Source organism: Lissotriton helveticus, chromosome 1_1 (assembly GCF_964261635.1).
Source record: "Lissotriton helveticus chromosome 1_1, aLisHel1.1, whole genome shotgun sequence".
Classification (NCBI taxonomy): Eukaryota; Metazoa; Chordata; class Amphibia; order Caudata; family Salamandridae; genus Lissotriton; species Lissotriton helveticus.
The window spans coordinates 2,130,200,086-2,130,225,914 of NC_136057.1; the positions used below are offsets into that span (position 1 = coordinate 2,130,200,086).

The 25,829-nt window shown below is 46.0% G+C and overlaps 1 protein-coding gene across 9 annotated transcripts in view; it reads right to left on the reverse strand.

The window, feature by feature from the left end:
- HFM1 (helicase for meiosis 1) overlaps positions 1-25,829 on the reverse strand; it is a 4,349,684-nt gene that overhangs the window by 3,171,121 nt on the left and 1,152,734 nt on the right. For 7 of the 9 annotated variants that reach the window (XM_078646244.1, XM_078646261.1, XM_078646269.1 and 4 more), the window contains exon 7: positions 20,583-20,715. The exons of the other annotated variants lie outside the window; for them this stretch is intronic. In XM_078646244.1, coding sequence (XP_078502370.1) covers positions 20,583-20,715 — 133 coding nt within the window. The remainder of the gene's footprint in view (positions 1-20,582; positions 20,716-25,829) is intronic. 9 annotated transcript variants of the gene reach the window in all.

Genomic DNA, 25,829 nt, shown 5'->3' on the forward strand with positions numbered 1-25,829 from the left:
GACCTATCAGGAATATGTTCTGACATTCCATCCATGTCCAGAGACGCAGGGCCTCTTGACACAGGGTCCATGACCCCACCCTATCCTGTTTGCTGCACTACCACATGGCGATGGTGTTGTCCACGAACACCTGAACCACCCTTCCCTTGATAAAAGAAAGAAAGTCTTTCAGTGCCAGATGAATCGCTCTCAACTCCAGCAGGTTGATGTGGGGCAGAGACCCGCTGGTCATCTAATCTACTCCTCTCTCAGATGGTCTGCAGAGACAGAGAAAGGTGTGCGCTGACCCAATCTTAGTTCATCAGCCACCACTGCAATTCCCTCTGGACCAAGTTAAGAGATTCCCCTGATGCTGTGCTCACTGGAACTTCAGTGCCAACTGCAGTGCCCGCATATGCCAGAGGGCATGTGTTACCAGCTGGATGCAGGAGGCTAAGAGGCCAAAAAGTCTCAGAATCAGTCTTACCAAAATCCAGGATAGGGACTACAACATCAGAATCGTAGCCTGAATAGTCTGGACTCACTGCTCTAGAATATAGGCCCGAAAATGCACTGTGTCCAGAATGGCTCTGATGTAATGGAGCGTCTGAGAGGGAGTAAGGGGTGATTTCAGCACTACTAGCCAATTACAGGTCTATCAGCCTGATTGACTCACTCCAAAAAATCTTTTTTAAACAGGTATTAGAACCTCTTTGAAGACTGAATCTGTGAAGAGAATATCCTATTGGACTAGCAGGCAGGATTTCAATCAAATGTGAACACGATAGACCAGATTTTCCAGTTTGTCTGTATCTACTGGAAAGAAGTGATTGATAAGGGTAAACTATATTTTGCCTTTGTAGATCTCTGACCTGCCTTTGACATGGTTCCGAGAGACAAGCTTAGAAGAAATGGGAGTTCTGGCTCCCCTTCTGAATATTATGGTGAGGTTACTTGCAGACACTTTGGCTCAAGTGAGTTGGGGGGGGGGGCATTGACTGAACTCATTTATATGGACCAAGGGGTAAGGCAGGGGTGCCTATTGGCACCAAAGCTGCTCTCTTTATTTATATTAATGGTGTCATTGAGTTCTTCAATAAGGATGGGTGCGATGCACCTAAAATAGGAGGAAGGAGGGCCTCTGCAATCCTTTTTGCAGAGGATACTCTGTTGATTTCAAAGACACCCCAGGGGCTCCAGCAGTTGTTGAATAATTTGCAGGTGTTTTGTTTTGAGCGGGTGTGGAACTTGATAGCTCCAAGACCAAATGCATGATCTTATCCTCCCAGTCGATGACCCGCTGCGAGAGACGGATGTTTAAGGGTGGCACCCCTTTAGCAGTAGTGGCTGAGTTTGACTACTTAGGAATAAAGCTCACAAAAACATATGCTGGTCTCCACAAGTGGAAAGGGCACAGTTGTCCTTAGTGCAACACATGGCAAACATAAGATAATCCATCGTAAAACTATATGTAGAAGAGTGGCTCCTGTGCTCGAGATCTGTAATGTGAAGGCTCTGGGCAGTCTTGTATGGTCTGTGGCTGTGAGGCTGTACAAAAAACAATAGTTTGACAGTGGTGGAACATACATTTCGTAGATCTCTACTAAATCTTCCAATGAGCACCCCACTAACCCCCCTCTATTAAGACTTGGCGCAAGAAAATAATTACCCACAAGATTGAGTGTAGACTCCTTATGTTTTGGCATGGAGTATGGTCAACAACAGCCTTAGAATTTTAAAGGGTGGGTCTCCATGTCCTTATGTCTCCGAAATGTGTACGTAAAATTCCATGGCTCTGCATTGTACAGGCTCTTCTTCAGCAGCTAGGCATTGACACATATTGTGACTTTACGGAGACCTTGGGTCTAATTCAAAAGTCTAGTATTAAAGCTGTCTACTTGGGAAGTGCTGCAGTGGACAATATTAAAAACGTTAAAGGTACATTGTCTGCAGCTTTAATTGATTTAAATCCGCCCTGTTATACGAGAGTACAATTGATAAAATTGGCCATCCACTAGCGAGTAAACTATACCCACAGTTCAGGTATGGATGCCTTCCTGTAAATACCTTCAAAAGTAAGCGGCACAATGAAATGGATATGGTGGATTAGTCTTAACCTGCAGCCACGGTGGGCTTGAGTCACTCAAGCATGTTGTATTTTTTTGTTCCATTTATAAACAGTCCAGAGGCAAATGGATTGCCCCTTTGCAGGAAATTGGGAACCAGGAAGCATTAGGTAGCATTCAGAATACTCCAGAGAGATTCAAATCGGATAATGGTATTCTATATCTCCAAGTTCTTTATGGCAATGTGGATTAGATCCCAAAAATGTGTCCCTGGTAGTCTTTAAAAGCCATCTCTCTTTGGTTATTGCTTTCCCTTATGCTGCTATTTTGATGCCATGCCGCTTTTAGTATTCATAGAAGAAATTTTTATTTAATATTCTGTTATTTAAAAAAAAGTATTTTAATGATGAACTTTCATGGTCCTTTTAAATTAAATTTTTTCTTGTATGCTGCAACTCAAACGGACTGACAAATGAGTATCTGTTTTATGTATCAAGTCTTATTTTGTCTAAAGGGTTCTGTTATGTTATTCGATGTTTGTAAGTGTACTGTTTTGTGTAGTACTTTGTTAATCTAAACTGATCGAAACTAAGTTTTTCTGATTGACTGACTTCAGCATGTTAAAAGTAATCGCCAGAGAATGCAGGAGGTCACTGTAGTCTACTGTCTGGGAGGAGCTCACCTTTAACACCCTGTTGTCGAGGTAGGGGAAGACTGGAACCCCATACCACTTAAGATGAGCTGCAACCACTGGTATCACCTTGGTGAAAACCAGAAGGGCACTTGTGAGGCCAAAAGGGAGCACAGCAAACTTAATATGCCTGTGGCCAACCATGAACCATAGGTAACACATGTGAAAGTAGGCGTCCTGCAAGTTCAGAGCTAATGTGAGCATCTTGAATTTCTCCTTCTTTAGGAAGTAGTTGAGAGGGAGGAGGTCTAAAATACGGTGAAGATCTCCATTTTTTTGGGCACCAGAAAGTAGCAGGAATAACAACCATTAGCTACTTAAGATGCTGACACCCTCTTGATGGCTCCTTTGGTCAAAAGAGCCTGCACTTCCTGATGGGGCAGGGACAGGTGGTCCTCTGTCAGCCGGTTTGGGGATGGTGGCATGGGTGGCCGGGTTTCTAGAAAAAAGGATGGAGCCCTATCGTTGAACAATTTGAAGTGCCTACTTGTCCACTGTTATGGACTGCCATCAGGTCAGGTGATGTTGGATTCTGCCACCCACTTGGTGCCCACGATGGTAAGACGGCAAACAAAAGGGGTTTCGAGGCTGTGGCTGCTGGCCTCTGACTGTGTGTCCTATGAAGCTTGTGGGAGCCGCGTCCTTGGCACAAAAGGAATGCAGAGTCTATTGGCCTTAGCGGACCGGCTATAATGGACACAGCTGGTAGCCCCTATCGTAGCCACGGAAGGGGTGACAGGCAGAATGGGGCAGATGTAGGGCCATGAGAGTCCCAGGGACCGGGCAGTGGCCTGGCTGTCTTTATCCTGATCCAGCATGGAATCTGCCCTATCGCCAAAGAGGCAGGTGCTATCGAAGGGCATATCCATAAGGGATGCCTGGACATCGTCTGAGAAGCCCATAGATCTCCTCAGGTGTGGCTTCTGAGTGCCAGTAATGATGCAATCACTCTGCATAACAAGTCATTCATATCCAGTCTGCAGCGAATCGTAAAATTTGCTGAATCTCTGCCATCAGCAGTAGCCTGAGTCAGTATGGCTTGAGCCCCCTACGAGATCCTGGGCAGCACTTGCACAACTGTATCCAAACTGGTTGGGTGTATCGGCCTAAGATGCATGCGGTGTTCACCACCTGCAAGGCCAGACTCGTAGAAAAGAGCACCCCGTTTAAAAAGTATCCAGCCTCTTGGATTCCCTGTCCAGTGGTGTGGTAAGGAACGCACCAGGGTTAACTTTTGAGGTGGAGGCCTGGACAACCAGACTCACCGAGATGGGGTGCTGGATCAGGAAAGCTGAAGGCGGTGGCCAATCACCCTATGCAGGGCTTGGCCAAGGCCAAGAGCACAACAACTCAAGGGCTCCTTTAGAGGGTAGGAGAGGTTCTGTGGGGGCAACTTTTGGCTGAAGGTCTTCTGTCAAAACGTTTATCCTGGTTGCCACTGAGGGCAGAATAAGGTCCAGGACCTCAACTTCCCTCCTCATCTCCCTGGTAAAGGAAGCCACACTAGGAGGAGAGACTAAGTCAGCGTCCAGGGTGCCCGACTGGTGGTGAGGGCATACCCACAGGCGGGAATCCAGTTGAGGCACCCAACAAACCCATTAGGCCCTACAGAACTTCTGAGGGGCTAGCACATCCAAAGATTAGGTGCATGGCCACATAAAATTCACGCAGTTCGGTGGGTGTTGCTGCGGCTCCGGAAAACTCAGGGATGCACTGAGTGGACTGAAAGGCAGACACTTCTTGGACTTCTTGTGGGATACCTGACAACTTCAGGTGCAATGGTGTGCGACTGGAATGGCTTCGCGATCGGCATGGGATCTTCCTCATGACCGGGACCTAGAATGTGTGGAGCTTCAAGGAACGCTCCTGCAGCATCTTAGGTGGCCATGGCATTACAGTCGTCACCGGCCTTGGAGTCGAAATCAGGCTCTAGGCACCAGAGACAAACCAGATGGGGGTCTGTCACAGAAAGCTGCATAGGAACCACAGGGTTTAATTGCCACTGTGGTTTGGGGGACATCCTTAACAAACTGGGAGACAGTCTCAAAAAGACTCGACAAAATGTCCAAAAACCTTATCCAAAAAGTTGACAGAGGCAGCTCTATCCACATCTGCCCTGATGGCGTGGAAAGACAATAACTAATCTCAGCGCACTGGAATGGTGCCTATAAAGGCAATGCGCACGTTACTTAAGGTGCGAATGATGCTGGCACATCGCCGAATGATGCCACTTACTGGCGCGCAGAGGTGCTGTTCGAAGATTTCTGGATCCTGTCTGACTCCTGGGGAAATGTCTAAGGTAAGGAATCTGCAGCTAGAAGTCTCTATCAGATACCATGGGCTAGAACCTTTGGGAGAATCCTTCTTGGCAAGGGTGCAACAAACTAATGTAGAGGACAATCGAGCAGGAGAAGGTTCAGTTCTTAATTCGCATTAGCAAAACAATTCAATAGCTGATAATCAATGCAGTGCTCCTTCGTCCAATCAGTATAGGAGCTAATAGCATGCCGCAGGCCCAAGCAGTGCAATTTCTACTCCTCCTTGAAAGGATGTAGAGGAATGGACTGCCACATGAGAAAGGGTGTCACCACTTTTGGAAGAATGATGCATGCCCAAAGAACCAGCTTGCCTGGGAAGAAGGTTGTTTATGGATTAATGGACCGACAAAGTCTGGAGCTCACTAACTAGGGGGATGGAAATGATTGTCACTAGGAATACAAAAGTGTAGCTAAGAAGCAGCTGAAAGGGTGCACACATGAAATATTTAGGCTGGAGCAGCCCATATCCATGGCCGGGGAGACGTTTGTCCCAAAGAGCCTTTCCATGGTGATCTATTGATGGATTCCTGCTTGGGGATCATGCTGCTGGCAGGATCACTAAAGCAGGGTTCCACTTGGGCGAGGGAATGGAATACCTTACTTTGGTGGTTGTAGTTGTAGTTGCTCCAGAGGGCATGCCCCCAGACAGATCCCCAGGGTCAGAAGTTCAGGGTAACAGACCCTCTGAGCTCAATCTGGGGCCACTAAAATGTTCTCAGCTTGGTCCCACCTGATTTTCCAGATAATGCGCAGGATATGAGCTAGTGGTAGGAGGGCATACAGAAGGCCAAATTTCTCTGACGGAGGACCATATTTTCCAAAGATCCTTCGAAGAAAAAACAGAAGAGCACAAAATGAAGGACTCTGAGAATCTTTAGATGTGTTAAATATGTGCCCTGAGGATGTCACCAAGTGACGATCCCTTGAACTACTTGCAGGTGCTGATGCCACTCTTGGTTGGAAAGATGATGATTGCTGAACTTGTCCGCACTGATGTGGAGAGAACCACTGAATGACAATCAGACAGCAAGAGCCATTTGAGTGCTGGCCTGCTCCATATCCTTAATGCCTGCAGACAGATGGTGCATGAGCTCAGGCCACCCTGCTGTGGCAGTACCAAATAGTAGTCATGCTGTCGGTGAGTACTCAAATTGATTTGCCACTTTCTGATGGCAGAAACGTTCTGCGAGCCCACTGTATGACACACAAATTATGAAGATTTATGTGGGTGCCTTGCTTTGACACTGTCGAGTGACCCTATATTTCAATTTTGTCCCGGTGACCTTGCCAGCCAGGGAACGTGCATCTGTTACCACTGAGGCCACTGGAGGGGATGGGGGAGTAGACTGGCTCATTTGTCGCCACGTTGGTGTCCGTCATCCACTTCCGTAAGTCCCTTGTAGCCTCCTCGGAGGATCCTCTCTGGTGGATACTCTAAATGCTGCGCTCATTGCAGACACAAATTACATTGAAGAGCCTGCATCCTATAAGACCGCTTACTCTCCAAACTGTTGAGTTATTAATAGCTGTTGTGCAAAACTTTGGGATCATGGTATTAATGTCCAGGACCCATACTGGGGCGTGAAAGGCCTTCAAGGTGACTATGTCCAAGATGGCACCAATGAAGGACAACCTCCACATGGGTTGATGTGACAATATGACTTATTGATGGAGAACCATCAGTCCAATTGTGCGCCAAAGGTGACTTGAGACTAGCTGAAATTGACAGCCAGCTGCAAGGTTCTGGATTACACTTATCCAAACCTGTGAACATGGGCCACAACCACTGACATGATCTTCATAAGGACCCAAGTGGTCAATGTATCCTCAAATGGAAAAACCTTAAATTGAAGGTGAATGGAACCCACTGGAAAACAGTTCCTCTGGGACTGCAGGACTGGTACAAGAAGATACGCGTCCTACCGGTTCAAATACACCATCAAGTCCTCGTGAATGAAGGTCAATAAGACTTTAGCAAGGGCAATCATTTTGAACTTTTCCTTCCAGAGAAACAAGTTTAACATTTCAAGATCAAGTATAGGCTGTATGACTACATCATTCTTGGGGACCAGGAAGTAACAGGACTAACAACCCAGCCTGCTTCAATTCGGGCACTATTTTGATCACCAACTTAGCTAGTAACATCAACAACTCTTGGTGGAAACGAGTGCAAACGCCAGTAGGAAGTGGGAAGGACAACCTGAAAGAGTAAAGTGTAACCAACTTGAAAAATTTGTAGGACCCAATGATCTGAAGTTGCTAAACGCCAGTGAGGGAGGATAGGACATACTTGTTCTCCCAATGGGAGCTTGTGTTCATCCACGGGCAACCTAGAGATGTTCTGATGTGTTGCCAGGTGCAAAGTAAGAGGGGGACTGCTGCTTTTGCTGTCTTTTGCCCTTCATATCTCTCTGCCACTGAAAATCTGAAAATTCTGTGTGGGCTGCTAGCTTAGCTTGTTAAATAACGATAAAACATTGATACTGCTTGTGGAATTGTCATGCTAGCAAGCCAAGACCAGAGAACACCCTGTAGTAGAATTCATTTACAACAGCCCAAACTTTTTTCCCTCTCCCATAATCCACGCATCATCAAAAAGCTGGTCAATCAGGGAAGTATGGGAATCTTCAGAAAAACTTACGGCGCACATCCAGACATGTCTGTGGATGATAATATTGTTCTCACAGCATAAGATCTGTTTGGTTATATCCTGCCCATCCTGTACAGTCTGTACAAGAATATGCACCTAAACATCGACAAAATGTTCTCAGCATTCTTTCTGCCACGCAATGGGGGTTTCAGGGGGCAGAGTACAGGCTTTTACCACCATCCTGGCCACCAGGAGAGAGAAAGCCCTCTAGACCCAAGGGAAAAATGTAAAAAAAATCAAATAAAAGAGGGGCCGGCCCACCAGACATCAGTGTAGCCCACCCCATACTGTGCCCAGCAGTCTTTCCGCACCAATGGGGGTAGACTGGGAATTTATCCCCAATCGGAAGAAAGCTCACTAAAAATAATGGGTAGGCGGCCCACCTTGACATCAAGCCTGACTCCCCACCTTAATAGTAGCCTACAGTCTTTCAGTAGGTGGGCAAAAAGCCCACTACATGCCAGGAATCATATTTTTTCAGAAAAATAAACATGAGGCGGGGTGCCCCTGACAGATACAAATAAAAACTGTGACAAAAAGAAGTCCAGGTTATCTTTGTATGGTCTCTGGCTTGGTTAGTTCCTGTCGCAGACACTAGGCCCAGCCAAAGGTAGGATCTTTGTGGATCACAACAGATTTTGGAATTCCCCATCACAGAAATGTGAGGAGTAATGAAGATTTTAATCAAAGTTTGAGGTTTGCAATGCATTCTGGATAAGAAAATGGAGTGGGATCCAAGCAAGTCACACCACCCTAGGCTGACGTTGGTGTCTAATTTTCAGAAATGTCACGGTTTAGTAGGTTTCCCTGGGTCGGTTATGCCTGGGCCCACATACCACTGCTACTCTCATTGCCAAAATGGGTCGATATTTATGCCAAAAATGTTATGTCTACATGTTATGCTTTGCGGCCCTTCCTATCATGGGTGCTACGCCCGGCTACACAAATGGGGTACTATTTTTATAGGCAGAAGTCTGGAAACACTGGGTGGTAGGAATGTTGTGGCTCCTTGAGGATTCAAGAACTTTCCCTCACAAAAATATGAAGAAAATGCATGATTTTAGCCAACATTTCAGGTTTGCAGGGCATCTGAGTTAGCAACATGTGTGCGATACACGCAAGTCTCACCACCCTAAACCCTCCTGAGTGTCCAATAGTCAGAAATATCTGGGTTTAGTAGTTTACTCTGAGTTACGGTTGAGCCATAACCTAAATATCACTGCTACCAACGTCCCCAAAATAGATCATTTTTTGTGTTGGAAATTTGATGCAACCATGTTACATTTGGGAACCTGTCCTGTCGCTAATGATAGGCAGTTTAGAAATTGGGTTGTTGGTTGACTCATGTGTGAGCCCTGGTCAAGCAGCAACCACAATCCCAGTAAGGGTAAGGCACAATCAGACCCCAAATTAACCAGTACTCAACCTCCTTTGCGCTTGGTATAGAGCAGTAAGGCTTTTTAAAAAAAAATTATATTTATTTATATTTTTGAAAGTAAACATACAAAGGTACATTCCCATGCGGTCAATCATAGTGAGCAATCTTTGGTGGGGGTATAAACAGGTGCGACAATATGTCTCGCAAAGTTCAAACATTAGGCTCATATTGCCGGACCGAGGGATCCATTTCATCCAGGGCAATGACATTGCAGTACATTCAGTAGTAGCTTTTGATACAAAATTAACAGAACAGGAAAATTGAAAGGGAGTGTACATATTGCAGCATCATTTTCCGTCACATTCATCATTCTTGTACCTCCCCTCTGCTCTATACCAGCATATTGCACACCTCAGCCGTACAGATATCGTAACCACATCTGGTAGAAGACAGTCCAGTGTATCTATGCTAGGATAATAGGGCCTCTTCTTCTCCACCCCTAGCCTCTTGTACGTTATTGTGCAGCGATTCCTCTGAGTCCGATTTTGGAATTCCCCATCACAGAAATGTGAGGAGTAATGAAGATTTTAATCAAAGTTTGAGGTTTGCAATGCATTCTGGATAAGAAAATGGAGTGGGATCCAAGCAAGTCACACCACCCTAGGCTGACGTTGGTGTCTAATTTTCAGAAATGTCACGGTTTAGTAGGTTTCCCTGGGTCGGTTATGCCTGGGCCCACATACCACTGCTACTCTCATTGCCAAAATGGGTCGATATTTATGCCAAAAATGTTATGTCTACATGTTATGCTTTGCGGCCCTTCCTATCATGGGTGCTACGCCCGGCTACACAAATGGGGTACTATTTTTATAGGCAGAAGTCTGGAAACACTGGGTGGTAGGAATGTTGTGGCTCCTTTAGGATTCAAGAACTTTCCCTCACAAAAATATGAAGAAAATGCATGATTTTAGCCAACATTTCAGGTTTGCAGGGCATCTGAGTAAGCAACATGTGTGCGATACACGCAAGTCTCACCACCCTAAACCCTCCTGAGTGTCCAATAGTCAGAAATATCTGGGTTTAGTAGTTTACTCTGAGTTACGGTTGAGCCATAACCTAAATATCACTGCTACCAACGTCCCCAAAATAGATCATTTTTTGTGTTGGAAATTTGATGCAACCATGTTACATTTGGGAACCTGTCCTGTCGCTAATGATAGGCAGTTTAGAAATTGGGTTGTTGGTTGACTCATGTGTGAGCCCTGGTCAAGCAGCAACCACAATCCCAGTAAGGGTAAGGCACAATCAGACCCCAAATTAACCAGTACTCAACCTCCTTTGCGCTTGGTATAGAGCAGTAAGGCTTTTTAAAAAAAAAATTATATTTATTTATATTTTTGAAAGTAAACACACAAAGGTACATTCCCATGCGGTCAATCATAGTGAGCAATCTTTGGTGGGGGTATAAACAGGTGCGACAATATGTCTCGCAAAGTTCAAACATTAGGCTCATATTGCCGGACCGAGGGATCCATTTCATCCAGGGCAATGACATTGCAGTACATTCAGTAGTAGCTTTTGATACAAAATTAACAGAACAGGAAAATTGAAAGGGAGTGTACATATTGCAGCATCATTTTCCGTCACATTCATCATTCTTGTACCTCCCCTCTGCTCTATACCAGCATATTGCACACCTCAGCCGTACAGATATCGTAACCACATCTGGTAGAAGACAGTCCAGTGTATCTATGCTAGGATAATAGGGCCTCTTCTTCTCCACCCCTAGCCTCTTGTACGGTATTGTGCAGCGATTCCTCTGAGTCCGACTTTGTAGTACCTAGAAGATAGGTTGTCAGTGGACCCCAGATATGCCTTGGCCTGCTTGCCATCGGTTGCATCTCGGCATAGATAGTGCTTTGTTCTTGACAATACACCACATCATTAAGCCATTCCTTAAACTTTGGGGCCCTGCCCCTTCCCCAGCGACATGCCAATCTATGTTTAGCTAACAATAGAGTAATATCTAGAAATTTTCTATATTGCTTAGGGAGCCGCATGGTATACCCCAACAGCATTGTCAATGGGTCTCTATCCACTGTAAGCCCAACCATGGCCTCAAGAGCTGTATGTACCTGTGTTATGGCCTCAAGAGCTGTATGTACCTGTGTCCAATATGCCCGGATCACAGGACATTCCCACGGCAGATGCAGAAATCCAGCACCCGCTCTTCTACACCGTTCACATCTGTCATTGTCGGACAATTGAAACCTATACTTCTTAACTGGAGTATAATACAGCCTCTGCAAGAATCTATAGTGTATAATCTTGAGCCTGCAGCTAGCCGATATATTTGCTGTAATCCCACAACAGTAGCTCCACTGGGCATCAGACACCTCCTGTCCTATGTCCTCGCCCCGCCTCATACGGGCTGTTACCTCTATCCCTTGTTTCAATGTACTGATATTGCTATACAGTCTAGACACCAAGTGCTTCCCATCTTGTGACCCTAGCATGCCGTGCAACGGGGAGAAGTTCTCTGGCTCTTGAGGAAAGTCCGGTAGGACATCTCTCATCCCCTGTCTCAATCGCGCATAGTAAAATATCTCAAGTGGTGTAGGAGATACGTCTTTAAAAAACAATTCCATAGTTTGAAACTGTCCCTCCGAGAACAATAGAGCAGTCAGGCTTACCTTAAAGGTGATGTGCAAAGTATTTGTGCAACACTTCAAATAGTAAAACAGTGAAAACACCACACAAAAAGATCCCACACCAGGTTTGGAAAATAGGGCAGAATGTAATAAATAAAACTATGCCAAACCCACAAAAATCCAATCCTAGAACCAGAGTTATGAATAAAAAAAAAATAAACATCAATATAGTGTCTAAAAGTATAAAGCGTTAACCGCAGCTATCTGGTCGAGCTGGACCGGGTAAAAGTCAAAAGTTCAGGCTGACCGCGAAGGCGCGTGGGTCAGACACAGTCGCAGATTAGTCCGGCTGAATGTTTACCGTCTCAAGGTTTGTGTCAAGAGTCCTGTTCGCATTGAAGAGAATCGCGAGGAGCAAAGAGCGCGTTGCTGGAGACTGTCAGCCTGGAACGAAGAGCAGTCCAAGTGTTGAGGAAGGGCTAGCCTGGGACTTTATGCTGGCGGTTTACCACAAGGGGTCATTAATGCTATGTAAAGAGATGGGATAGCTGCGGCTCACGCTGATTTTCAGTGCAAACAACGAGGTTCCAGGGCAAACAGGCCCGTTTGTGGCTGCTAAGAGCCCACGAACCTGAATTTAAGACCTCAGGAGCCACACCAAGGGTCCAGGACTTGAGAGGCACCTCTTGGGGGGTTAGGAACGTGCTGAAGACGGGTCCAGGAGCTGCTGGGAGCCTGTTGTGTACCTGAGGTTCAGATCAGGAGGCCAGCAGACTAGCCCTTTTGAGTCACTCTGGGGTTCTCGGTTCAAGTTGGAGTTGCAGCTCCAGTTCTACTTCCCCAGACAAGACGGCAGCAGGTCAGCACAGCAGGGCAGCAGTTCCTAGTAGAGCAGCAGTCTAGAAGAATGGCAGTAACTGTAGTAGCACAGCAACCTTTCTTCCTGGCAGAGTATTCACAGGTGCAGAAGTGTACTTAAGTAGTGGAGTTTGGTGTCTTTCTTTTATCCACTGGTACCCTGTTTCTGGAAAGTGGGAGAAGCTTCTAGAGAGTGTCTTTGTAATGCATGGAATTCCCTGCCTCCCCTCCCCTAGCCACAGTCTGTTCATGTGTGAGGATGGACCCAGTTCCTCCCTCCCCTCCTGCCAGTTATGGCCCATCCAGTCACACCTATGCTCCCATTGTGTGTGGCTGACTAGGAGGAATACACAAAACTGAACTGCCAACTACACCCAGTCATGTGACTATAGACAGGCTGCAGGTACCAAATGGCTATGGCAAGAAAATACCAGCTTTCTAAAAATGGCATTTTCAGACATGTAATTTAAAATACAACTTCTCCATAAGTTAGAATTTTAAATTAGGACTCCAGCGACACCAAACATAAACCAGTTATCTTTTCCCACTTGGAAATTACACATATAACATGTAATAAGGCAACATAAATGTTATCCTACGGAAGAGATAGGCCTTGCAGTAGTAAAAAACTATGTATTCTTTTTTCACATGTAAAGCTTAAAAGTAGATGTCCACATTTTTAAATACGCTGCACTCTGCCCTTGGGGAGTCTAAGGTCTACCTTAGGGGTGAACTACATGTATTAAAAAGGAAGGTTTGGGTAACGGAAAAGATTTATTTAGCCTGGTCGACATTGTGAGAAGTTGGCCTGGTATATGATGCTCACTAGTTCTAGTGATCACCTTGTACCATGCCAAGCAACCCTTATGGTGCAGGTTGTAAAGTCAACCTTATAGACAAGCTATCCTAGGGGTAGCATGGACTAAGCAGTCTTAGGCTAAACTCTGTAAAGGCATGTGAAGCAAGCTGTTTTACCATATACAATCCCTTGAATACCAAATGAAAGGACACCACACAGATATATATTGAAAATATATATAGATTTATTTCTACAAATATCCCTGATACTCTTTATGAGCACAGAAGCAAATGCGTTAAAACAAAACACAGTTTAAATACACAAAAGTTGCACAATTATGGATGAGCCCTAGGGGCCACCTAAACCATATACTAAAATAGTGGTATAAGAACCACTATGGGGAAAGTGAAGAGGCCTAGGGCCTGGGGAATCGCTGGAGCTGTTCGGGACTAGCAGTGAAGAAGTCGGGAAAGGCCAGCGGGACTCGGGTGCAGTGCGGAAAGTGCACGCTTTACCAATGCAATGTCAATGGTGCGTAAAAGTTACAAAGTTAGTTATTAAGGAACCTTCCGAGTGACCTAGAAGTATGAAACGTTAGACACAGACACTAGAGGTGTATACCAGTGTGGGAACACCGGCGTTGCTGAGTTACCTCACCCACAGGAAGCGGGTGCACAGGGTCGAAGTAGTGTCGGGTTTCGTCACGCAGGTCGATGGTGCTTGGAGCTGAAGATGCTGCAGGCGGCTCGATGTGAAGAGTTCCGGTGGATCCAAGGGTGGATCGGAAGAGGTGAAGACCTGAAGGCAGAGGGGACAATGTTCAAAGTCACTAGCCAGTGACTACCGTGGAACCAGGAAGGAACCAGGCGATGTCGGGTGCAAACAGGTGATGTCGTGAAGATTGTCTCTGCAGCCACGTGGACACGAAGAGGTCAAGGACGTCCAGGAGTCGGTCACGAGCTGTCCCACGTAGGCTCTCGCTGATGGCGGTGTCGGCAACTTGATTGGAGCAAACAGGCCTTGGCTAAAGCAAGCCACGCAGGAAGTGATTCAAGCTTCTCACTAGGACCAGCAAGGTCAGAGCGGGTGCTCCTTTTCAGGGGAGCAAGGGCCAATCTGGAGCAACCAGACCAGCGGTGTAGTTCGTCGTTTTCGTCGCCAAGATGGCTGCTAGCCACGTGGCAAGTGGCCGGGATGGCGCGTCGAGTGGCACGATGCAAAAGGGCCCCACGCAGATCGTGGAGATGCTGGGGGGCTGATCTTCGGTGCAAGGGCTGCTCGAGGTTGGGGCTTCTCAAACCCCAAAGCACAGGCCAGAATCCACCTGTCCTCCAAAAGTAAACCCACCCAGATTCCTAGGTGTGCTCCCACTTCCTGGGGGATTACTGCTGACAGTAACAGGAGGTGTTGGAGCTGGCTTTGGAGGTATATTCTCTTTATTGCCATTCTTGGGACAACAGCTGTCTGTTTTGTAATGCCCAACCTGTTTACAGGCATGACAATAAGGCTTTTTCTGGGTTGAAGAAGTGTCTTGGGACCCACCCCCATCCTTGGAGTTTTGGGGCCCTGGGGAAGTCTTTTCCTTACTTTTATCCCCACCCTTCTCTTGAGGCTTGGTAGTCTCTTTCTTTTGGTCACCACCCTGGTTCTTAGGCCTGATCCTGGTTCTGACCCATTTGTCTGCCCTCCTACCCAATTCTTGTGGGGAGGTCAGATCAGAGTCAACCAGGTGCTGATTTTGACAATTACTTAAGATTTGCTCTCTCATAATTAAATTATACAATCCTGTATAGTCTGTAACCTTACTTCCCAGCAACCAGCCCTCCAGAGCCTTAGTGGCACATTCAACAAATTCAGACCAGTCCTGAGTCTGTGTCTTCTGGGTATCTCTGAACATTAACCTGTACTGTTCAGTGGTTAAGCCTAACCCATCAATCAGAGCACTCTTCAGGACCAGGTAGTTTCTAGAATCCCCATCACTAACTGTGAGGAGCCTGTCTCGGCCTCTACCTTCAAAGGAGAGCCACAAGATTGCTGCCTACTGCTCCTGAGGGACCTGCTGTACTTTGCAAGCTCTCTCAAGTGCAGTCATCCATTTGTGGATATCATCCCCAACTTTGTAGGGGGGCACAATCTTACTCAGGTTTCTATTGTCATAGGACCTGTCTTTATCCTTAGGGATAGTGCTGCCACCAGTGGATTCTAATCCACTCTCTCTAGGCTGCCTTGCTCTAGCAAGTTTCTCTTTGGCCAGGGCAACTTCTAACTCTTGCCTCTGGCTCCTAAGTTCAGCCTCTCTCATTTTGGCCTCATGTTCCCTTCTCTGAGGGCTAGCCAACTCCCTTCTGGAGTTGCCATGAGAACCTCTAGAAACATGGGAAGTATTGGACTCACCTGAGTGATTCCTCCTCCTCCTATGCTCCTGGTTAAGTCCATTTGGGGGTCTGAATGGGTTGGACCCACCTTCAGTCCCAAATAAGCTTACGTTAGCCTGGTTAAGCCTGCTGACTAACACCTGGCTATTTCTACCATCATCAGAATCACTTTCTTCCTCCTCCTCCTCCTCCTCTTCCTCTTCCTCAGGCTGAGTATTCCCAGTGGTCTGGTCTTCCTCATCTATCTGGATGACAGGGGCAGGGGCATCAGGGTTATCATCTTCAGTGGGAGAGCCTCCATCTCCAGTCCCTGAGGGGCCTGGTTTGGAGTTCTTTAGAGCTTCAGACTGGTCTAACAGCTCTCTGAGGTGTCCTGCTGTAGGGGTAGGACCTGTTTTGATTCCTCTCATGGAACACAGTTGCCTCAGTTCCTTAAATGGAAAGATAGCAAATTTGGATGGTGCCCTTGGAGGGTCACTCTCAACAGAGATGGATCCAGTGGATCCCTCTGCTCCAGACATTGCTCTAGTGTGGTGGATGTGTTGCAATCTACCTACACTTGTGTTTTCCTACAAAACCTATCTAGTAGTTGTAGTCAGGGTGTGCTACTCCCTATCCTCTACAACAACTAAGTTCAGTAGAACTTAAGTATATCTAGTCTTGTTTTAGTGTACCTATCAGGTACCTGTATGATCTTTCAAATGATATTTTCAAAGATTGTAATGGTAAAACAACAGCAAGTTCAAATCCCAATCCGCTGCTCACCAATGTGAGAAGTTGGCCTGGTATATGATGCTCACTAGTTCTAGTGATCACCTTGTACCATGCCAAGCAACCCTTATGGTGCAGGTTGTAAAGTCAACCTTATAGACAAGCTATCCTAGGGGTAGCATGGACTAAGCAGTCTTAGGCTAAACTCTGTAAAGGCATGTGAAGCAAGCTGTTTTACCATATACAATCCCTTGAATACCAAATGAAAGGACACCACACAGATATATATTGAAAATATATATAGATTTATTTCTACAAATATCCCTGATACTCTTTATGAGCACAGAAGCAAATGCGTTAAAACAAAACACAGTTTAAATACACAAAAGTTGCACAATTATGGATGAGCCCTAGGGGCCACCTAAACCATATACTAAAATAGTGGTATAAGAACCACTATGGGGAAAGTGAAGAGGCCTAGGGCCTGGGGAATCGCTGGAGCTGTTCGGGACTAGCAGTGAAGAAGTCGGGAAAGGCCCGCGGACCTCGGGTGCAGTGCGGAAAGTGCACGCTTTACCAATGCAATGTCAATGGTGCTTAAAAGTTACAAAGTTAGTTATTAAGGAACCTTCCGAGTGACCTAGAAGGATGAAACGTTAGACACAGACACTAGAGGTGTATACCAGTGTGAGAACACCGGCGTTGCTGAGTTACCTCACCCACAGGAAGCGGGTGCACAGGGTCGAAGTAGTGTCGGGTTTCGTCACGCAGGTCGATGGTGCTTGGAGCTGAAGATGCTGCAGGCGGCTCGATGTGAAGAGTTCCGGTGGATCCAAGGGTGGATCTGAAGAGGTGAAGACCTGAAGGCAGAGGGGACAATGTTCAAAGTCACTAGCCAGTGACTAGCGTGGAACCAGGAAGGAACCAGGCGATGTCGGGTGCAAACAGGTGATGTTGTAACGATTGTCTCTGCAGCCACGTGGACACGAAGAGGTCAAGGACGTCCAGGAGTCGGTCACGAGCTGTCCCACGTAGGCTCTCGCTGATGGCGGTGTCGGCAACTTGATTGGAGCAAACAGGCCTTGGCTAAAGCAAGCCACGCAGGAAGTGATTCAAGCTTCTCACTAGGACCAGCAAGGTCAGAGCGGGTGCTCCTTTTCAGGGGAGCAAGGGCCAATCTGGAGCAATCAGACCAGCGGTGTAGTTTGTCATTTTCGTCGCCAAGATGGCCGCTAGCCACGTGGCAAGTGGCCGGGATGGCGCGTCGAGTGGCACGATGCAAAAGGGCCCCACGCAGATCGTGGAGATGCTGGGGGGCTGATCTTCGGTGCAAGGGCTGCTCGAGGTTGGGGCTTCTCAAACCCCAAAGCACAGCGGCGAGGGTGCCTCAGGTGCTGCGCAGTCAGCTTCTCGGGGGTCTTTCAAGAGGTCCGGTCCCACGTCTCTCGGTGCCTCCACGGGTCCCTTCTTTGCAGGGACTGTGGATCGGGCTGTGAGAAGTCTGGGAGTCTGGGTCTTGTCAGGCTCTGGGCTCGGGCTCCGGCGGGAGGCGGCGGCAAAGCAGACGTCGAGTTGCTGGATGGTGCCTGTGTTCACAGGGTGGCCACTCCTAGGCCACAAGGGAGATGCTCTTCAGTCTTCTGTGCAGCAGAATGTCTAAGTCCAGTCGTCTTCTTAGTTTCAAGTTGATTCAGGATGATCTGAAGTCTCAGGACACAGCTCCCACTCTTATTCGAATCTGGGGGGCCGGATCACCTACTAGGTCCCTCCTCTGGGTGGAACCAGGAAGGGGGGTGGTTACACCCCCTTTCCTTTGTCCAGTTTCGCGCCAGGACTGGGGCTGGAAAGCCCCAGCACCGGTTTGAACTGGCCTATGCACAGGGACACCTTGTGTGCCCCAGGCATGTCTGATTCTATTCAGCCCTGTCCTACCCAATACACAAAATCCTGTCTGGGGTGGTGCTAGCACCTCCCCAGGCAGGAAACCCTTTGTCCAAGCTGCCCTCGCTGGAAGGACTCCCAGCAGCAGGAGGTCAGACTTGTGTCTGTGGTGGCAGCATCCATTTTGTGATGCTGAGGCTCTGTTTAACTTTAACCGGGGTTCAGGCTAGGTACATGTCGTGTCCCTCTAGAAGGGTGGAATGCTACCCCCGTCACCAGAACTGGCGAGGGGGTAGTATTCCAATTCGTATGACACCTTACTCAACATGTTTTGATAAAGCCAAACCCAAGATAGCATTTAACCGCGAGGTTCATAATGCACTTAAGAGTATATGGTATGGCAGTATCATGAAACAGCTAAAGGACATGGTTCCGAAAGCTGCAGACAGGCTCAGCTCATGCCAGAGCACCATCTCACACATTTCTAAGCACTCTGCCTCCAGGATTGATGAGGCCTTCCATAGGAGTGACTGATAGGAACATGTGTGTCCATTTTAGGTTAGGTATAGGCATACTACACCTAAGTAAGGGGTGGTTACACCGACTTACCCCAGCTGAGTGATCAGCCAGTTGTGTCAAATGGAGGCCAGGCCAGGGGTGGCATAATACATGCTGCAGCCCCTGGTAGGCCTTGGAAGCACCTATGCCCTGGGTACCTGGGTACACTGTTACAGGGGCCAATAAGGTGAGCCAATTCCAATTGTGTATGTACCTAACGTACATGGAGTCCATTTTAAGGAGAGAGCAATTAGCCTGGGGCCCTGAATAGCAGGATCCCAGGCCAACTATGTCAAAAACCAGCTAAACACCAGGCAAAAAGTTTGGGGGTAACCATAGTCAGATATCCACCTTCCTACAGACATTGCAGGTTAAAACTACAGCACAGGTTCTGCAATGGCAGGCCTGAGACATGTTTAATTGGCTTTTAAGTGGGTGGCACAATCAGTGCTGCAGGCCCACTAGAATAATTTAACGTACAGGCACTGGGCACATGTAGTGCCACTTTACCAGGGACTTGCAAGTAAATTAGATATGTCAGTTGGGTATAAGTCAATTCTACCATGTTTTAAGGAGCGAGTACAAGCACTTAAGCACTGGTTAGCAGTGGTAAAGTGAACAGAATTCTAAGGCTAACAAAAATAAATTCAGCAAAAATAGGAGGAAGGCAAAAAATTTGGGGTTGACCTGCAGAAAGGGTCATGTCCAACATAGGCCCATCAATACAAGTGGGGTACTGTTTTTACCATGAGAAGTATGGGAAAACAGAATAGCATAACATGTTATTATCAAATATATTTATTTCCATTTTTGGCGTTTGAATATAAGCCAGTGTGTAAGAAAGAACACATTTTGCAAAATGTCCTCTAACTCGCATGATAGCATGGGAAACCACAAAATTCACATTTGTACAAATAACCATTATTCCTAAATTCAGTAGCTGAAGCACATATTAATATGGATACATGTTCTTCATAGACCGTTTTAATTCAGTCGATTTTACCATATGAATTCAAACAGTTGGTACACAACGAAATATCATCATAACCTGCATCTCAGCTGGCTTTGGTTATCACATGTTTTTGGATAACCAACCAACAATACGTATTCATGTGCCCAGAAGGGTCTGACAAACATAATTGCACATTAGTTTGGTTTTCTTATGTTTGTTTAGTTATATATTACAACTCTGATTGTTCCTGAATACTGGGAAGAAGGTGATCTCAGGGTATCTAACATTTTGTTGATTCCATTTTTAGAAAACCTCTTGCTTTCTTGCACAGCACTTTTTCACCATTTAAAAAAACAACACACTTTACTATATTTTGGCTACATTCTCGATTGTTTTCTGAGGAATCCACAACACGGGGTACCTTTAGAATGCCCAACAGGTGTGAAAAAAGACAGCATTTTTATCCTGAATACATTTTGGGGTAAAAAGCTGTGCAAGCATAAACACAAAGTTCCCCAAACAGCAATAAAAGGGCTCAGCTCGGAGGTGAAGAAAGCCTTAGGAGCTAAGGACTTAAAACACAATTGTTCTGCAATGTTGTTCATTGTATAGTAGGCAACATACACTTTCCAGTTACTGTCATGAATTTATTTCCTAAGAAACACAGTGTGCTAACACAAATTTTATAGCAAGTGTGACCTTATCTGGTACTTACTGTAAACGACCTTCACATTTGTCCAAGGCGGCTGAATTTCCATTAATAACCGAGTAATTGCTAGTTCAAATATCACAGTTTTCCCAGACCCAGTAGGGGCACAAATCACAAAGTTTCTATCCGTATACAGGATCTAGTAGAAAGCACAAATAAAAACCTAAATTTAATCTTCATTATACTGCAAAACGTTTATCACAAAGAGAATACAAGGTCCGTATTCTTTAGGGCGTCCAAAAAGAAGTCCCTTAGATTGAAAGATATTTTAAAAAACTATGAAGCACTGTGACATTTCAATTTGCATTCAGTTTTTTCACGTCCACTAAAGGCACTGGCTACGATCATTCCTCTCAGGTAGAACACAGAGAATAGGACTCCCGCCTTTCCTCTCAGAACCTACAGAGATCTGATGTGTAGTACCCCTAGGATCCTCCCTCAGCCCCACACTTTTCAATGTCTACATGCCCCCCTCGCAACCATCGTTAGAAACCACAGGCTCAACATCATCTCCTACGCCGATGACACCCAGCTCATCCTCACCAAGGAACCTGACATCACCAGCCACAATTTTCAAGAAGGTATGTAAGCCTGGATGAGGAACAGCTGCCTGAAACTCAACACAGAGAAAACAGAAGTCCTCATCCTCGGCTCCACCCCCTCTGCATGGTGGCCCCCTGCCCTCGGAATCCCTCGGAATCCCACCCACCCCAACGGACCATGCACGCATCCTCGGCATTATAATGGACTCATCATGACTTGCCAGATCAACACTGTCCCCTCCGCATGCTTTAACACCCTACACATACTACGCAAGATGTTCAAGTGGATTGGATCCACCGACTCCAGTCACTCACGCACTCAACACCAGCAGACTGGATTACGGCAACGCGCTCTATGCCGGAATCAACAAAAAACTCCTCTGCAAACTCCAGACCGTTCAGAACACCGCAGCCTTCCTCAATATCCCACGGCACAATCACATCACCCAACACCTCCGTGACCTCCACTGGCTCCCCGTCGAATGAAGAATAACTTTCAAGCTGCTCACACATGCCTACAAAGCCCTACACAACACTGAGCCGCAATACCTCAATGACTGAATCTCCTTCCATACCCCCAAGAGAAACCTCCACTCAGCCGACAACTCCCTAAACACCATCCATGCTTCTGCAGGACCAGAGCAGGTGGAATATCCTTCTCCTGCCTCGCAGCCAAGACCTGGAACGAACTCCCCCTTCACCTCCGACGGAGCCTGACACTGCACCAATTCAGGAAGGACCTCAAGACCTGGGTCTTCGAATGACCCCAACGGAGCTGCTCATACCCACCCCTAATGCCTTGAGACCCTCACGGGTGAGTCATGCATTTTACAAAACCCTGATTGCTTGATTGATTGATTAAAGGCATGAATTGATCATTTTTTACTTATTTCTAGATACCGGAATTGGAATCTTCTAACCCAATACTTCATTTTGAAACCATACGTTATGACTATTTTCTCTGTTCGGCAATGCATGTTTTCACGAAGACTACTCTATCCTACAAGTACTCTAACTCATACCCAACTATTTGTTTAATTGTCTGAGCATTTAAATATGAATCATATGTACCTCTTAGAGCAGGTAGTAAGAGTTACCATTTGCTCTACAAAAAATACAGTGCCTGAGAACTCCATTTACAGATTAGGAATATGGGGCCTGATTACGAGTTTGGCGGTCTTGGGACCGCCGGCATGTCGGCATCAGACTGACGGCCGCGCAGTTGGCGGTCTGACCGCTGAATTACGATGTTGGTAGTCTGTCGATCGAAAGACCACAGGAGAACAGCCGACACCGACATTCATTTTGAGACTGCCGCTACAGCGGTAGAAGGAAAGCAGCTGCCATAGGGCGGTAAATAGTTCCCTGCCGTCGGAATTATGAGTTTGCAATTTCACAAGCCAACCGTGGCAGGAAGACCATCGGCTTTGAGTGGATGGAATTGAAGTACCTAGGGTTCATACTCACCCATTTCTTTTTCTTTCCTTCAATCTCCCATGTGGATTCCTTCCTCCAGGCCCCTCCCTTCACAGTAGCATATTGACCCCGAAGTAAACGACCCTGTTGGCACTGAAATCCTGGTAAGCTTGTTTCTCACTATTTACCCATTGACTGAACTGGGCACATATGGCCCAGGCTCCAGCAATGCGAAAGTACTTGCAGTAGCTATTTTTTCACATGTATCAAGCACATGTGTACATTTAAAAATTGTTTAATCAAAATATACACACCTGCATCAACACATATGAAAACATATTCCATCCTGTCAGAAACACAGCCACTGGGCCAATGGGAATATCAGAAAACGGCGGCCAGGAGACTGCCGCTTCGGCAGTCTTCTAGGGACCGATGCTGATAAAGACAGATCATGGCACAAGTAATACACTATGAAATAATTCTAGGATAGCACATCTTTCTTTTACTAGAATTTACAACCAGGAACCTGCACAAATCAAGATGAAACACTCATTGAAAAATCGAAGTATTTGAAGATAACAAATTACCTGATGTCTGGGAAGGGGACCACATCAGGCCCTTTCAAGACCTTCAAAATGAGTTCCACATGCACACATCATAGTTTTATCAATATTTACACCTCAGACATGCCCTCACTGACTACTGAGAGGCCCTCCACAATATCCCTGACTTTACCCATTGGAGGCACAGCTGATTATGGGTCCTCTGGGAAAATGTGGGATCTCACAAATATGCAAGGCTCTGGTAATACACTCCCCGTACCTGATGGGACTCCTGTGGGCAAAGTGTGAGCAATGGGTGGGCCTCTAGGAAGGCAGAGACTAGGGAGACACCTGTATGACATCCCTTATTCAAGCAATCTCTGACGGCTCCGACTTATTCTGCTTAACTACTCGAACCAAACCTACCTGAAGCCCCTCTGGTTATGGAGAACTTGTGCACTTACAACGTCCACCTGCTTTAGATGCCCAGAAACCAAAGGGGACATCTATCACATGACATGATCATACACAATAATACAACACTATTGGATATGGATATTCACTTCTCTTTTAAGGGTGGTGGGAACACACATTGAGGCCACTCCCAGGGTCGACCTACTAGGCATCCTGGAAGAAGAGTTGGAAGGACCCCGGGGATGTAAGACGCTGGAGGGGGGCTGCGTACATTGTTAGCTAAGAGAGACATATTCAAACACTGGAAATCCACTGGAGCCCCATCCGTCGCAGAATAGAGGAAAGGCATGGACTGGTGCGCGAAGCAAGAAGAGACAATATACACAACACATGGATGTCCCCGTAAATACAACACCATTTGGAGAAAGTGGGGGATTACCATGGGATGAAGAGATCGGGCTGATAATGCTGACAGCATACTGCATACTATTCAGAGGTGGGAGGTTCAGTATGAGGTGATTATATATTTTAAACATTGTATACATTGTGACCACCATGATGGAGCAATACTTTCTATATTAAAATTAAATATTATTTTTCTTATAAAAAAAATGTATCCAATGTCTTTGTTCTAGGTAGGAGTACATCAAATAAAAGCATACCTTTGTACTATATAAATGTTGGACTCAGCAACTACCCGAATCCACATTCAGACTGGGTTTTCCCCCATAGCCCTACACGAGATCCTACCTTAGTTTAACCACCCTCTCAACATTCGCCTCCAGTCATCACCTACATGAACCAATAGACTCTTGACTTTCTGATTAATCCTGGCCATACCAAACTTAAACAAACTCGCTATACCAACAGTTGGTAACTTGATTTTGATCTTACAATCACTTTTATGGTCCAGTTCTTGACACACTGCAGTCAATTATATCAGCGCATACTACTATTACACATCCTGCGACATTGTCTTTAATGCCAACTTCTTCTCCAACCACATCAATGCTCTGCATAACCACTCAGGTTATCAAACCATGATATCATGATTGTCTGCTGGCCCCACAACAGGACAATGTGGAGCTCACCTGGTGTTTCTGCAAAGGCGAGGGAGCTGAACAGATGCCGGATCCCAACTTCCCTCACACACCAAATCAGCCGAATACAGTGAAAGTTAAAGAGGTGAAAGTGGGGAAGAGGGGAGGACAAAACAAGGAAAGGAAGAAGGAGTCAAACACGATGGCATGATATTCTTAAGGGGTTGATTGCCGATACATCCTATGTGAAAATAAATCCAGTAAGCAATATTCATGCATACAGAGAAAGGTTGTATTAATAATAACGTGATGTATATGTAGCAGTGATAAACCTGATAAACATCCCTCTTCCAATTCAAGTGAAGATATAGATGTGCAGAAATTAACTTAGAACTGTTTTGTCTACAAGAATAAAAGGTACTAAGCATTAACATTAGGGCTGCAGAACCTGGTATTCAATTTATGAAAAGCGTGAACAGTATTAACCTTAAAAAAAGGCCACCAAATATATCCACTAGACCTACAAATATATCTATCCGGATACTACAAGGAAAAAACAAAAAACACATTTTCTAGACAGGAGAAATGAAGAGAAACGCTACTCAAAAAGGTGCTGGGTCAGATTAGGCTATCCTTAGGATTTAGGAAAATAACCTATTACAACTCTCTTATTTTCCAGCATAAGAGAAGATGTAGAAGAACCAAAGAAGAGACTCAAAACCACACTGCGTGGCATGTAGGAAATCTGATAAGTAGAATATTGTTTAGAAATACTATTTCTCAATCCTACCATAATTTGGGATGCTAGGATTCTTTACATAAATTCTTCTCCTTTCTCTCCATACAGGTTTGGTGAAGAAAAAAGAATATTGGGAGCGCGGTCCAGGAGAAGCTGTAGTGAGCAAGGAACAGTTGGTGAGGGAACGCCAAGAACAGCTGAAGCCCTTAAAGAAGACTGCCACCCGGAAGAGAAGACTCCTCCTGTTGCAGCACAAACGCACCAGAGATGTCCCCATTACCCGACAGCGTACACAGCGAGGAAACAGGTAAGTGAAGAAAAAACTGGAGTGCCGGAAAGGCTAGGCGGAAAATCTGTGATGAAGCCCGAAGAGCGCTCCATTCACTGACCGCACCCGTTATCGGCATTAGGCTCAGTGGGGCGCTCATGACAGACAAGAGGTGACGGGGTTGTAGGTTAATAGGGTGTATTGCTGTGTGCCAACAACATTATCCAGCCACTGCTAAAAAAACGCACACTAAACATGTTAACACACCAATGTTGTTGTTTAAATCTACCAG